The sequence below is a fragment of the Tympanuchus pallidicinctus genome, unplaced genomic scaffold (genome assembly GCF_026119805.1).
Source record: "Tympanuchus pallidicinctus isolate F22 unplaced genomic scaffold, pur_lepc_1.0 scaffold18, whole genome shotgun sequence".
NCBI lineage: Eukaryota > Metazoa > Chordata > Aves > Galliformes > Phasianidae > Tympanuchus > Tympanuchus pallidicinctus.
Window position 1 is genome coordinate 1,387,412 of NW_026294699.1, and position 15,202 is coordinate 1,402,613.

The following is a 15,202-nucleotide window of genomic DNA, read 5'->3' on the forward strand; positions in this document are numbered from 1 at the left end:
CTGGGAGCCAACACCTGAGTGGGACCTCCTGGCGCTGCCTCTGCCCTGGACAAGCAGCGAGCCCACACCGCGTCAACCTTTATTTTAGGTGTTCAAAAATAAGCAAACTCGGCCTTCTCTGCAAAACAACAAAAAAAATTCTGGAAAAAAACCGAGCACAAACTGTGCCTTCACACATCCCCCGCCGAGCACAAGCCTGGGACCAGAGAAAGGAGGCTGAGTGTGAGGGCAGCCAGGTTTGTGAGCGGTGACAGGGAGAGGCGCTGCGGGAGCTCCCAGCGCCGTGCGGCTCTGCGGGAGTCGGGTCGGACCCCGGCGGAACGGATGCGCTAAATTAGGAACGAAAACATTCCCCCTTCAGCAGCAGAAGGGGAGGCTCAAAGTGAGCCCTTGTCCTGGACAGACAGCGGCCGAAGCCGGGCGACGACGACAGCTCGATGGAGTCCAAAACACACTCGAGGCTTGTTTTGAATTACTCTATGCGCAGCTTTTAAATGCTTAAAAATTTCCATCTGACTCGGCTGCGGAGCTGCGGGGGGACCCTGAGCTGTGGGTCACATTCGGTTTTGTTTCCACGCAGCTGGAAAGAGAGAAACCTCAGGGAGGGCAGCGCTGAGTGGGACGGTGCCCACGGCCACCCAATGCGCTGCGGCTGCGTCCATGGCCACCGTCCCCACAGCATGGGGTGGCTGCGGTGGCCCTGCACAGCACCCTGGTGGGGCCATGTGAGGTGGTGTGGTGCCCAGTGCTCCTGCCCATGGGATTGACATTGCTGTACAGAAACCTGCAGGAGAGAGAGGGAAAGGAAGAATCCCTCGAGGGATATGGCACTGGAGGAGCTGAAAATAAGCAGACAACAAATCGATGTAGGAAAAGCAAATCAGGATCCCCAAGAATAGAGGGGAAAGAATCAGCGGAGGGGCTACGTGGCACCCTGCACACTGGGCATCAGGGCTGTGCCGGAGGGGACAGCAGGACTCGAGCAGAGCACGCACATGTGGCAGAGACAGAGTCCATTGCCCACGTGGCAGCAATGACCAGCAGCACACTTCTGTGAAGAGCACAGGTCTCTGTGTCGTTTCATGCGTGTAGTTTCCAGGTGTCTCTCAAGATGGACCAGCTGATTCTTGGAACCAAGATGCCAAACTCCCTGATTCCTCCTAGGCTCCCTTCCCAGCTCCAGAGTCAAAGCCTAACCTGACCTGACAGTGCCAGCCACTGTCTTTCCCACACAAATCACAGCACAGTTGGGTTGGAAGAGCCTTCACAGCCCCCAGCTCCTGCCCTACTGTGGGCTGTGCCTCCCAGCTCAGCTGCCCAGGACCAATCCGTGTCCACGGGCACCTCCAGGGATGGGGCACCCACAGCTCTGGGCAGCAGTGCCAGCGCCTCACCGCCTCTGGGTAAATAATTTCCCCCTAACATCCAACTCTTCTTCTAGTTTGAAGCCATTCCTCCTTGTCCTATCACTATCAGACAGTATTAGAAAATTTGGCCCCCTCCCTGTTCATAAGCTCCCTTCAAGCACTGGAAGCCCGAAATGAGGTCTCCCTGCAGCCTTCTCCTCTCCATGCTGCACGCCCCGGCTCCTCAGCCTGTCTGCACAGCAGAGCTGCTCCAAGCTCCGAGCATCTTCATCGCCTGCCCTGGCCCCGCTGCAACAGCTCCCCTCCTTGCTGTGCCGGGCCCCAGGCCTGGACGCAGCACTGCAGCTGGGGGCTCTGAGGGCAGAGCAGAGGGGTACAATCCCCTCCCTGCCTGCCGCCCCCCTCTGCTGCTGCAGACCAAGATGCAGTCGGCCTTTGGGGCTGCGAGCTCACAGTGCTGCGCTCCCAGTCTGTACACACACCTGGGGTTACCCCGACCCAAGCACAGCTCCCTGCACTGGGCCTTGCTGAACCTCATTATGCTCTCACTTCTCGAACCTGTCCAAGTCCCTCTGCAGGCTCACCCATTGGGTGCACACAGGAACCCAGGCACCCATCCTGGTGCCAGGGCAGGATCTCGCTGTCACCTCGCACGTCCCCATGCAGTGGCCTCAACCCACCACGCCGCAGCCCGATGAGCCCAGCCCCCCTCACCACGCACACCCTTTACACGCCACGCAGCCCGCAGCCGTGACCAGAGGGACGGAGCAAGGGCATCCCATGGGAGCGAGGCACCGAGCTGGGGGAGGTAACTCGATGACTTTCACCCCCCCCTGCCCCACCGCCAGGCTCGGGTGACTGACACTGCAGGAAGGGGACGCCGGGCTCCTGACACCCGCTGCTAATCCGATGGGTTTATCTGTCACTTCCGCGCGCTGGGAGCAGCACCTGGCACTGCTGAGCACCCCCTGCCTGCTGCGGGGCCACAGGGCTGTGCCCACGGACACCGGCGCCGCGCCGCGCAGAGAACCTGCAGCCATTACCAGCCGACACCGCGCAACGCCGGGACGTGCAGCTCGGCGTTAACCCAGCTCTCCTGCTCAGGAATGTCCAAATAAATACCAAAATGTATAAAAAGGACATAAATAAGGTTGCCTGAGATGGCTGTTTGTCTCCCGCCTGGCCGGGACCCCCTTTGCCCTGGCACTGTTTGGCTTGGCAGATGACAGCTGGGTAATTTGTTTCCATTGCAATGAAGTCCTAATTAACTGGAATAAACTTTTTACACTAAGTGTGTTTGTTTAACAAACTGGCTCTTTCAGAGCCTCACCGAGACCTGATTGATGCGTGCGAGGGGAGTGGAAACACGCTGGGTGCCCAGGCATTAAAGCTGCAGTGTCTGAGCAGGCCAACCTGAAAGGGCTCTCTCTGTGTCGGGAAATCTTAGCTGACACCCTCAGTGTCTGGGGTGCGAATTTCGGTGTAGCCTTTGCATATCAGGGCTCCACGTTCCTTTGGGGATCCCTGTGGGCTGCTGCAGAGGTTTTGCTGGATGCAGTGAGGCACAGGGACACAGCCGTGCCTTGAGGTGACAGCAGCACTCGTGGCACTGAGTGGGGACAGGTGGGGGAGTGGGGACAACCACATCGGCAGGGCTCTCCCAGTGCTGGGCTGGTGAGTCCAATCTGCAGATGTTGGGATGCCAGGGGTGGGCAGGAGGCTGCCTGGAAGGGGGCGAAAGATCCGGAATGGCAGCACATGAGCTGCTCTTCTGCAAGAAGGCAGCTAAGGGAACAAGGAGCCTCGGGACGAGCTGTGCCAAACCCACCACTGATGGCCTCAGCCCCTGCACTGAACCTGCTGTCACAAGGAGAGGAACCAAGCAGGAGGTGACACCAGGACCACAGCCAGGTGGTGCAGCCTGGCTGTATGCAAAGCCCATCCAAGCCTGGGCCTCAGCAAGCCCTAATCTGCACTTCGTCTGTCTAACGAGACAGCAGCCCAAATAATTGCCCTTCTGGCAAACAAAGCACCCCTGATATGAGGGAAGAATGAACACATCTGAGCCTTCCCTCCCTGGGTGCTTTATCTGTCCTATCTCCCACTGCAAAGGAAAACCTACAAACAGCCCCTGCTCAATCACTGCCATGTCCAGTGGTTCTTTTGAGGGATCTGAGCTTCTTGAAAGCTTGCCTTTCCTATTTTGAAATGTGGAACAGTACACTACCCTGGGGGGGGGGGGGGGGGGGGCCCTCGGATTCCTTTGCCCCTCTCTCCATGTCACTCCCCTGAGCACACCACAGGTGCTCTATGGGTCTGTGCATTGGTGTGGGGCCAGAAGTGAAACCAAGGGCAGTGAGACCAGAGCACAATGTGGTGCCCAGCCCATACAGAAGGGTCCCAGGGGGTTCTGTGTCCCCTTCCTACATCCTCTGCTGCATGACAGCCCTGGGCTGGAACACCTTCAATTTGGGAGGGACTGAATTTGTAGTACTGGAGCTCAGCACACCTCCTGCATACCCACAGTGAAATGGCCCTTTTTTAGTGAGCAATGCACCTGTCACTCATACATGGAGCTCCTCAGAGTCAATCTGCCAGTGCTGGCCACAGCTTGACTCCATCAGGTCTTCAGTTAGGAGAAAATATCACTGCCCAGTGACCCTTTAGTTATTCTTAAAGGCTCATCCTCTCTCCAAGAGCCCTTTCTGGATGTGGCAGAGACATGTCCTGGGCCAGCAGCCAGGCTCCATGTGCAGCCTGGGCAGAGAAGGAGCGCTCATGGCGTGGGATCCATGTCCCCAAGAGCCTCTCAGCAATGCTGGAGGTGCTGCAGCCTTACACAATGTCTCGAACCTGCAGGGACAGCCAAGCAGTTGTGCCCTCCCCTCTGCCCCACATCCCAGGCAGTCGGCATGTTGCTCTGACTTCTGCCTTTGCTGATGGCCAACACCTGAGGGCAAGCTTAGATGTCAGATCTCCCCTATGCTGCTGTTAGGGTGCAGCAAAACCAATGTACTTTCCTCCTTTCATGTCCTCAGACGCACTGGTCCCAGAGCAAATCAGCACTATCTCCACATCTGTGCGGCACAGCCAGGTAAACAGCCCATTTCACATGATGGTCCCTCATTTTCCCACAGCAAATGGCCCCACCAGAAGCACTGCACAAGGATGGAAACCCGGAGGCTCACTGCTTTCAAAGCCAATGCTGTCATTTCCACCAGCATGGGCAGCTTTTGCCTTTGCAGCAGCAAACTGCTGTGCTGCAGCACATGGCCATGTGAAGCAGTGAGGCTGAGTAAGGAGTGAGGCACTGGAAATCTTCACTCACGGGCTGAGATTTCACGCAGTTGGCATCAATGAAACCTGCTGCAATGATTCCCATGGTCAGGAGATTGAAGCCTCTGTGCAGCACGGGTGAGCAGCACCACAGCATGTGTATCTCCAAGCACTCCTGAGGCCAACTCCTCATCATTCAAGGCTGGAATCAGGCACACACAAGGCTGCTTGCAATCCTTGCAGACCAACAAAGGATGGTGGCAGCCAGCTGGGCATGCATGAGGCTGCAGAATGGCTGTTCTTATGCCTGGGAATGGGATAAATCCACTGCAAGGAAAGGCTTTGAAAAAGTGAGGGGAAAAATACAGAGTTTCTCATGGGGAGTTTGTCAGATGTCTGCAAAGTCCAGTTTCACAGGTAGGAAAATGAGCAACTGGCTGAAAGCCCTGTTTGCCAAGTGAGGGCTCAGTGTGGAAATGGAATATGCAACAAAGAGAGGCCAATCAAAACGAAGAGTTAAAATGTGTAGAAACTTGACGAGGAAAATGCACAGCTGGGACAGGCAGAACAGCACAGCTATCATTGGGTTCCACAGTGCCTTGGGCAGGGCTCAGGCTGTGGGGCTGGGGGGCAGGCAGCCCCACTGTGCTGTGCAGAGCCTGGGGGAGGGGGACCCAGTTGGCTGCAGAGCGGCCAGGGCTGAGACCCACAGCCTGGGCTCATCTGAGTGAAATTAAGAAATGATTAAAGGTTGCAGGCTGTAATTAAAACCCGCCAGCAGGTCTTCATGGGAAAGAGATCTCATCAAATGAACCTGATTTTGCTCTTTAGTGAATGCAGGCTGAGTTGTAAAAGCACTGTGTGCACACGCAGCCCGCGCAAGCGGAGCGCTCAGTGCTTCATGACTCTGATTTGAAAAGCTAGTACTACACGGAGCCAATGAAGCACACTGAACAGGCTGGGAGCTGGCTGGCAGATCCCAAACAGAGCAGGGAAGTGCAGAGATGTGTCCTCAGTGAGGTCCGGGGGAGCGTGCTTGGTGGTGGTTCCATCGGTGATCGGGGAGAAAACAGAATCCTCACTTGGAAGATGAGTGGATGACAGAAAGATGGATGCAACAGGAAATACTGAGGGGCAAAGAGAGAAATGTGGGCTGCCTAGTAGTGCTGAGCTGTACGAGCTGAGGCCGCCCAGCACTGTGGAATGGATCCCTGCCACGCTCAGGGGCAGAGACTTGTCCCGGTGAGGGAGGGACTCTGGGGGTCACCACGGGTGAACAGCCCGGCACAAGGCCCCAATGTGGTGCTGTGGCAAAAAGGGCTGATGTGGCTCTTGTGGGAGAGGGGAGGTACCTTTGTACGCAGGGCAGCACTCCTGCCATCAAGATGCTGTGCTTAAAGTGGGACGCTGAAACCAGAGGGGCCGCAGGGGGACGGGCCACAAAATGGATCCGAGGACTGGGAAAATGTCCTGCTTCTAAAAGCTTGAGCTGCGTTCAATTTATTGACAGAAATTCTGTTCCTGTTCCCCCAGACCAGAGCATGGGTCAAGTAGGAAGCAGCACATGCCCCACTCCATGGAGAGGGGCAGAGCCAGCGGGCTGGCACAGGGACAGGTCCTCACTAGGTCCCTTGGAGCAGCTGGGAGGAAGGGATGCTGCTCGGAGAGCATCCACAGCCTGCACAGTGCAATGTGACAGCCCCATTCCACCAAACCCACAAACCCAACCCCCCTGCGCCTGCTTCCTCAGCTGTGATTAATGGTAGGCATGGTGGATGTGGGAGGGCTGCAGAGGGTGCAGTGGGCTCCCATCTGGCCCCAGCATGGCCCAGTGAGCCCTGCTGCTGCCCTCAGGGCATGGGTCCCCATGTGCGGCCTCAGGCACAGCGTGGGACCCCCAACACATTGGAGTCCCCATGGGTTGGGACCCAGGGCTGCCAAGGTGTGCCACCCTTAGGTGAGGACAGAAGGAGACACAGCTCAAAAGCACCAACTCCTGGTGTGGCAGGGGCCGAGCAGGTTTAATTGCATTGGAAGTGAAATTATGAAGGAAAAAAAAACAGCTTTGGTTTAAAGAAAGGGGCTGGGGGGATAGGAGAAAAAAAGCCCTTCAAGTTTCTATGACAACCGGCACAGCGAGAGCCTGCATCGAAAGCTCACTTAACACATTGAAAGCTGTACAGAAATAACTAAACCCCAAACTTTGTTCTGCCAGAGCTGGCAGCAGCACTGAGCCAGCACGGAGCACTGCTCCTCCCGTCCTGTGTGGGGTGGAGCTGAGCAGCTCCTCGTCCCCTGGGCTGGGACATTTGGGAGCGGGTCCTCATCCCTGGTCCCAGGCCGGGTACCACTGATGCTGGTGCCACCCAGGCACAGTGAGAGAAGGGGCTTCTGCCCATGGAACCTGCATGGCCCTCCCACCCCCACAGCTCCAGGCTGGGTCCCATCCTCTCCCCTGCAGGACCACCTTTGCTTTCTGCGGACGCCCAAGGCAATCCCTATCTCCTGCCATTCACACCCACCCCTGCTAGCCTTCCTCTTCCATCAGCTTCAGTCTTGCTCTGCTCTCCATCCCCAGAGTGACATTTGTTGAACCACAACATTTCTCAGAAGCACCTTGGAAAGATTCCCTTCCTTTCCCAGCACTTGGAGAGGCTCAAAGCTCTCCACCTGCCCATAACATAGGCTCTGTATCCACCATCCAAACCCATGGGGAAAATATATATTTAAAGTCCCAGTGGCTCAGCCCCTGCCACTACAATACCCTGCCCAGCAATGGAATCTTCTTTGCTTTATTACACTGCATGTGGACAAGCTAACTCCCTGACTCTAAAGCCAGGGTTAGGGCTCTGCTGCCTCTCAGCTGCCACTCATGCCTTCAGAGCCCTTCCTAAGGCTGGGCAACGCATCCTCCAGCTCAGTGAAGGCATTCTGGGGCAATTTCTTGCAGTGTTGAGAACCTCGTGGCTTCACAGATGGGCTGAGCATTGTCTTCCCTACCCTCTTGCAGCATCTGCACCATCCATCACCCCCCCTTCCCCTGGGCTTCCTCCTCTCACTGCCTGGCACTTGGCAGCACGGCTGCTCCTTGCAGCATCCCAGCTGAGCGGCTCTCTGGCTCTCGGGCACTGCAAAGAAGTCAAACCCAGCACACAGGTACACTGCTATTGCTGTTGTAATGATAGTGCCCGAGTTAAGGAGGCAGTGAAATGAACACCCTGCTTTGGAACACATCTAGATTATTGTGATGGCTTTTAATGCTTCCAAGGTGTTAAATACGGGCTTCTAGATCCTTAAAGATGCCAAGGAATTACGAGGGGATGACTCAGAGATGAAACATTCACTTTCATCTCTGTGCTGGCACAGAGAGGTCTCAGTGTAAGACATCCACCTTAAGAGCAGGGTGATAACAAATTAGCCGCAGACACTCTTGGCTTAACGAACACTGCAAGACAAAACAAACACGAGATGCTGCAGTTACATAAGGAGGTTTCAGAGGTTGGTGGTGTGTTTACACCTCTGAGGCTTCACACGGAAGGTGGGCGGCAGCCCTGAATGTGGAATGGGGACAGAGCCCTGAAAAGTGCCCACAGGAGGGCTGTGGGATCTCCAGGGGCACAGAGGGCTGAGCACGGCCACGTCTGCACACAGGGATGAGGGCAGTGCCAGTGCTGACACCTCAAGTGCCTGCAAACACGAGCAGCGCAGCGGCTCCTGACAGCTGAGCGTTGCTCTCAGCAGAGGAGGGCAGCGAGCGCAAGCAGCTCCTGCAGCAAATCAGCAGCGCTTTAATTAAATCCAGGTATTTCGGTCTGCGCTCACATGGGGCTTTATGATCGTTATTACTACCAACATTTCTCTCTTGGTTCAAAGAAACCAGTCCGCGCCTGACACCGAAGAGCAAACGCCTCCAGGAAGCAGCAGCCTTCCCTGGCCCCTGTGGGGGGGACTCACTCACCCGCAGTGCTCTGCACACTGAGCGTTCTGCCGCCACGGTCCCATGCTCTGCTCCACAACACTCGCAAGGGGCCTCTACCAGGAACACGGAAGGGGCTCTGGAGGTCCCAGCACGCACCCAACGCCGCAGCCTGCTCAGCAGCTCCCTGTGCCAAGGCATGCAGTGGCACCAGGCTTTGGAGCTGCGGGCGGAGCGGGTGGGAGCTGCTCCCCAAAAGGGATCAGATGGGATTTGCCCAGGATGTGTCCTGCACATTTTGACGCCTTGACAGCCCGTTGGGAAGAGCAGCATGGAGGTGCCAGTGCTGCTCTCAGCGTGAGGCTGGCACAGCCAACACAGGTGGTAAAACTCGTGCAGCTGCTGGCTCAGTGCTGGGCTCGTGGCCACAGCTCCTCTCTTGGGAATGTCAGCTCTGGCAGCTGTCTATGTGCTGCTCTCTCCGAGGTGTTCTCTACCTCCATCAGTTCTCAGGTGATGTAATTATTTGAGGTTAAGCCTTCCCAATCCAAACAGCATTCCTGCACATAATGCAGAACAGGGAACTCTGCCTCCTGGACACAAAAGAAGCCAGGATTCACCGCTCCTGATGTGGGCCAGGAGCTGGAATGGCCATCACCATCCTCAGCAATCCCTGGACACCAGAGCTGCTTTGGGCTCTGTTGAGCGTGGTGGTCAAAGCACACGGCAGCACTGCAGTGAGCAGCATGGAAATCTCAGACCTTGGTCAGCAGAGGTCACAAACACATCTCTCAAATCCTTTGCCAAATGTGTGTTGATTTTGGGGTTGCATCCACGATGACCCCCCCGGGATGCTCCTGTGGTCTCCCAAAAGGCTCGGTGGGATCCAGCAGCCTAGGAAATGATTCAGACTGGGTTTTCAGCAGGCTCTTGCTGCCAGTGGTATTGGGAAGCTGGTAGCCAAAATCAGGTGAGTGGACAGAGCAGCTCTGAATCAGACCTTTCAGCTGGAACCCATGAGACTCATGCTGGGATGTCAAAAGCCTCTGGTGGCATACGGAGAAAGGAGCCCATAGATACCCCCAGACACGTGCACCAGTGCTGGCACTCCACATCCTAGCAGCTCTGTCAGGGTTTGAGAACACCCTGCCATCCTGGGCACCCAGGGGTGCCTCTGTGACGTTAAGCATAAATGGGACCAGGAAGCAAAGGATGCTGCTGCCTTGTGCTCCCTGTGGGCTCAGCACTGCTGGGAGCAGCACTGCAGGAACGCATTGGAAAGCATCAAGGAAAGAAATACACCAAATTATGGAGGACAAAAGATGTTCTCAGCCCAATCCCTTCTACACCTTCCAAAAAACCCCTCCCAGTGACAACCCCGCATGGCAGAGCACTATTCCACAGTTTCAAAAACACCAATGGCATCTTTTTCCCAGTACAAAAAAGATGACAACAGAAGGATGTTCCACTTCTCCCAGATGGCACAGGAGCAGTGCAGGGTCCTACAGCAAACACGCTCAGCAGCACAACGCACAGCTGCTCCGCGCTCGGGGCCAGCACTGAAGCTCTCACCATTGGTTTGAATAGAGTTTGCCCCCATGCAGCTCATCATGCTGCCAGGCATCCCTCCAGCAAAGAAACCACCTGCCTGCCTGGAGGGTGCCGTGCTGCAGTGAGGCTGTGGGAATGCAGGGTGCAGCAGCAGCTGTGTGCTGTGCACACTCAGAGCAGAGCAGTGGACACGTCACTCCCAGCCCCACTGCACAGCCCCATGGGGTCCCAGCTCCAGCCCCATGCTGGCAGCTCCTCCTGATCTGATTTAACGATCTGCAGATGCCCCGAAGTCAAGGTGACTGACAGCCCTTCACTCTCATCCCTGCTCATGTAATTGCTGCAGCTATTCCTGTACACCGAGATGTCTAATCTTAGCAAGCCGGAGCTGCCTGGCAATATGGACAAACCGGGCATTTCCACGCAATTACTCACCAACACCACTGGCACTTACTTGGACTGGTAGAAGTCCTTCTTGTCTGCTGATCCCAGGCTCTGCAAGACAGAAGACAAAACAGATACATCCCTTTAACCCATGGCTGAGCAATGCCACTGATGAAGATGTGTGAGGAGGAAGAGCTGTGCCTGGGCTGTGTGTATGGTGGGCAGGCTGGGGAACTCTGGGCTGCCAGCTCACAGCCTCCATCCCCTAAAACAGTGCAGGCACAGCCTGCAGCCACCAGGGCTGTGCTGAGAAAGGGTCATGGCAGCAGCACGAGGATGCATTGGCTCTGAGTCTAGCACATCCACATCTGTCACCGCTTGCAGCGGTGTGGAACCATGAATCAGGGCAGGCTGGAAGCAGGACAGGGTGTGGGGTCAGCGGAAAGACCCACAGGCATGGGGACAGGTTGATGATATTCATCTGTCCAGAAAAACCCCAACAACGTGCAAAGTGAGCACAGCCCGACGCTCGCGTGTTACCACACAGCTGTGCCATCACGAATGCCACTACTGCCAGCAGCTCGTGCCATTGGAAGCCCAGTGCCATCCAGGCCCCGAGGGATGAGGGGATGGGGTGAGCACAGGAAGGCCCCCACCGACAGAGGGATGCACTGGGTGCAGTGTGACGCTCAGACACGCTGAGACAGACAGACAGACAGACGGATGGATCGATGGGTGGGCAGGCAGACAGATAGGTGTTTGGACAGACAGACAGACAGACAGACAAACAGACCCACCAAGCCAGGGCGGCAGCACAGCCACCGCACCTCCTCCTGCTCCTGCTCCCAGGGACGGCCCAGCCCTCGCAGCCCACCAGCGCGGGGTCCCGGGCAGCAGCACAGGGTGGCCGTGCCACCGTCCTCTCCCTGTCCCCGTCACCACGGCCGTATGTCGGCTGGAAGGAGGCACGCCGGGCCCGGCAGCTGTTGTAGTTTTGCTCCGTGGTTGCCAGGCAATCGCGAAGGCGAGCGCCGAAGCAGAAGCGGGGCCGAATGCTAATGGGGACTGGGAGCGCTCCCTGCCCAGCCCCGAGGAAAGCTCCGGGCGCTCAGCGCTGCGCAGTCCCGCAGCGGCCGTGGGCAGCGGCCGGGCTCCGGCACATTTCCCTGGGCTGAAGGCACCCACCCGCCCCCAGCCCCGAGGCTGTAGCCAAACCTACGGCACAGGGAGCGCGGAGCAGGGGCTGCGCTGCTCTCGCTCTGTCCTACAGACTGGGATGTGGCAGAGCCCTGGCCCGGGCAGAGCTCAGTGAGCAACAGCGGTGCCCATGATGGGATGATGGGATGCGAACGGGGCAGGAACAGCGCAGGGCAATGCGACGGGAGCTGTGCTGCAGCCGGCAGCCGCACCTCACACCCAGCAGGTCTCCAAGACGAGGTGGCTTTCACTGAGGTCTCTTCTATAGGTTGCAATGCTCCTCCTCCTCTCTGAGCCTTCCTCCTGCCTCCCACAAGCAGAGGCCCCTCTGCAGCCTCTGTGTGAACCGTCCTCATGGTCTTCCCCAGGAAAACATCCTTGGACCATCCCCAACCAGCACGTCTCGTTCTCAGTCCATTCATTCAAAGCACACAAACTCGTCGACGTGGCAAAAGCAAGTCCCCCTCCTGGGAACAGCACCTGTACATCGGGCACAGCACTCCCCCTGGGTATGCCATTACTTCCTTAGACTTGCCGCCTAAACCCCAGGGTGCTGGATCCTGAACTATGGCTACAAAGCAGTTCCCAAGCCATGAAAAATTCAGTTTCATCCGCTATCCAGCAAGGATGGTGGAGAACTGGTGGCAGCACCACTACCTGATGCATGAGGAATCTGCACCCACAGCCAGAGCCTGGCACCAGCAGAGCTCTGCAGGATGGCTGCCACTGTCCCAAGGCAGCTCAGAGCCTGGGATGGCCCAGCACAAAGTTGGCAAAGGCAAAGCTGGCACCAAGGGTCTCACAGCTGGCACTGAGAGCCTGAAAAGTGACACTAATGGCCCCGTGGCTATCACTGGGTGCTCCATAGCTGACACTGAGAGCCCCACAGCTGGCAGCAGCAACCCCAGGGGGCAAGGAATGGGTTAATGCAAGCACACTGAGCAGCTGGTTTTTAAGAGTCATGGAAAACTCAGGGGGTATTGGATAGCTGGAATAGAACAACGAGGCACTAGCTTTGGAGAGAGGAAAAACAAAACAAGAAAGCGGGGAGCTCTGTAATGATGGCTAGCCAAAACATCTCATTTGGAGCCTTATTAAGAGAAAATAGCAGTCGAGGAGGGACAGCAGAATTCCAGCACCATGTCCAAGGAGTCGGGCCTGGAGCGGGGCCAGCAGCCCAGGCTCAGCTCCTGGCTGCCCTGCACCCCACTGGCTGACCCCCACCCGCCCCGTGCCTCCCCACAGCCCCCACACAGCCCCCCCTGCCCTCTTCCCAGAAGAGAGAGGATCTGTGCGCAGCACACAGCCAAAACTCCCCCCACATTTCATTTCTTTCTCCTCAGCGTGCGCAGGGGGTGAGGATGTGCTCTTGGCATCCCATCTATGCGGGATGTAATTGGAAGCCCTTTGGTGAGGAGCAGCGTCACCCAGGGCAGTGACAGCCCCAGTCCCTCTGCTCCAACAGCTCCGATCCTGCTGTACTAACAGCCCCAGCCCCATTTTACCAATGGCCCCAGTCCCATTGCACCAACAGCCCTGGCCCCGCTGCAGAACGTGGGGTGATCTCAGCTGATGGTGACAGGTGGGGAATTGTGGACAAGTGGCTGATGGAAGCAACACAGGGTGGATGGATCGCCATAATGAAGCAGAGAGGGATGAAGCAGGATGGGAACACAAAGCCTGAATCTTCAGAGAAGCGTGCTGGCACACAGCAGAGCTGAAGCCATCTCCAGAGAGAGGAGAGGATCAGAATTTCTGGGGGCTGTGAGGACACCAACCAGATAGGCCACGCAGAGCTGGGCAGAGCTGCTGGCATGCAGGGAGCCGGGATGAGCTCTGCTTCCCCCACCTGTGCCAGGGGACTGAGAGAGACAGAGCTCCCGAAGCAGAGCAGAAGATGGCCAGGCACACTCCTCTGCATTCTGGGTGGAAAGATCAATCTCTCCTGCATTGATAAGGCCTATGGAAGTTTTTATCTCTGCAGTTATACAACACAACATTGAACGTCAGCCGTCTCACACGCAACTAGATGGGGATCTGCTGGCTGCCAGGAGAGCCATACACCAAGTGAGGGGGGCTCTGGGAGCTGCAGATCCACAGGCAAAACAAACCCAGAGCCACAGAGGGCTCTGCTGATGCCATAGGGTGGGGGGGGTTGAGGTGCGAGCATCCCTGTGCTCAGTGCATATCCCACACCGCAGCGTGAGTCACGTTCCACGGGGCCGCCGCGCTGCTGCCACTTGCTCATTTCATTGATGACTCAGGGCTTAGGAAGCACGTTTGAAATCCCTTAATGAAATAATGGAGAGAGTCATTGTTATCGGCATGTATTTTTAAAACAAATCCTTGAGTGAGGCTCGCGCCTAGCTCTGCCGTTCCGCTCCAGAGATGGAGGTGAACAGCTCTTGGATGGAGCCCAGTGCACCGGTGGGGCAGGAGCAGCCCCTGCACGTGGCACATCCCAATGGAGATGGTGGCTGGGAGCAAGGACACTGCCTGGCTGAGATGGGAGGGCATGATTGGGTCAGAAGGGCCCTCCCTGCCCCCAGCCCCAGCCCTGCCGTGGGCTGTGCCCAACAGCTCAGGCTGCCCAAGGCCCATCCGTGGCCATGGGCATCTCCAAGGTTGGGCACCCACAGCTCTGGGCAGCAGTGCCAGCACCTCACCGCCCTCTGAGTGAAGGATTTCCCCCTAACATCTCACCTAAATCTCCCCCATTTTTGGACTGTTGGCCAATGTGACTAAGAAAGTGGTGTCCCAAGCAGGGCCAAAGCCATTAACACCAGGACCCTCTTCCTTTCCCTACACCAGCATCGCAGAACTGGGCCAGTGCTGCCGCTGCTGCCCTTGCTGTGAGAAGAACAGTGCTCCACGTGATGCTCGGAGCCTGCCTGAAAGTGCAGCGTCACCAAAAACACCAAGAGGGAAAGAGGTGCTCAGTGAGAGGGCTTATGCAAGCGTCAAACATGAGACCATTGTAAAGGACAGTGATGAGCTCTGATGTTGAGCCTCACTGGGAAATAGCAGCCACGGGGCTGGGAACCAGGTGGCACGGAGGGGCCGATGCAGTTCTGCATGACCCGTTTATTCCCACCAACACACATCAATCCCGCTGCACTTTTTACTCCCTGACATGTTGCCAAGCATGATCTGAGCTCATCTCTTTTTTTCTGGGCAGTGTCCCTGGGAGAACCACATTATGAGCAAGGGCTGAAGAAGCCTCATGCAATTGTTCAGAAATGACACCAAAACGATGCCCAAAGACGAGCAGCTGCTCGCAGGTGGCAGCTTTCTCAGTCATCCCAATAAAATCTGGCTCAGCGCTCCCAGAATAACCAATGCCCACACAAACAAAAGGAGAGACCAAAACCGAGGGAGGTTATTTTTTTTTTTTCCATGTTGGAAGAAAAACTCCGCAAAACCAACGGGTGGGTTAATGCTGATCAAAGCCCACCCCCCAAACCCGCACCCAAGCACTTGGGCCAAGGCGATGGCAGAGCTGAGGTTGTGC

General features: G+C 56.7%; 1 protein-coding gene across 4 annotated transcripts in view; it reads right to left on the reverse strand.

Moving 5' to 3' along the window:
• LOC128079053 (ankyrin repeat and fibronectin type-III domain-containing protein 1-like) overlaps positions 1–15,202 on the reverse strand; it is a 133,531-nt gene that overhangs the window by 33,171 nt on the left and 85,158 nt on the right. For all 4 annotated transcript variants that reach the window (XM_052679923.1, XM_052679925.1, XM_052679922.1 and 1 more), the window contains one exon: positions 10,565–10,605. In XM_052679923.1, coding sequence (XP_052535883.1) covers positions 10,565–10,605 — 41 coding nt within the window. The remainder of the gene's footprint in view (positions 1–10,564; positions 10,606–15,202) is intronic.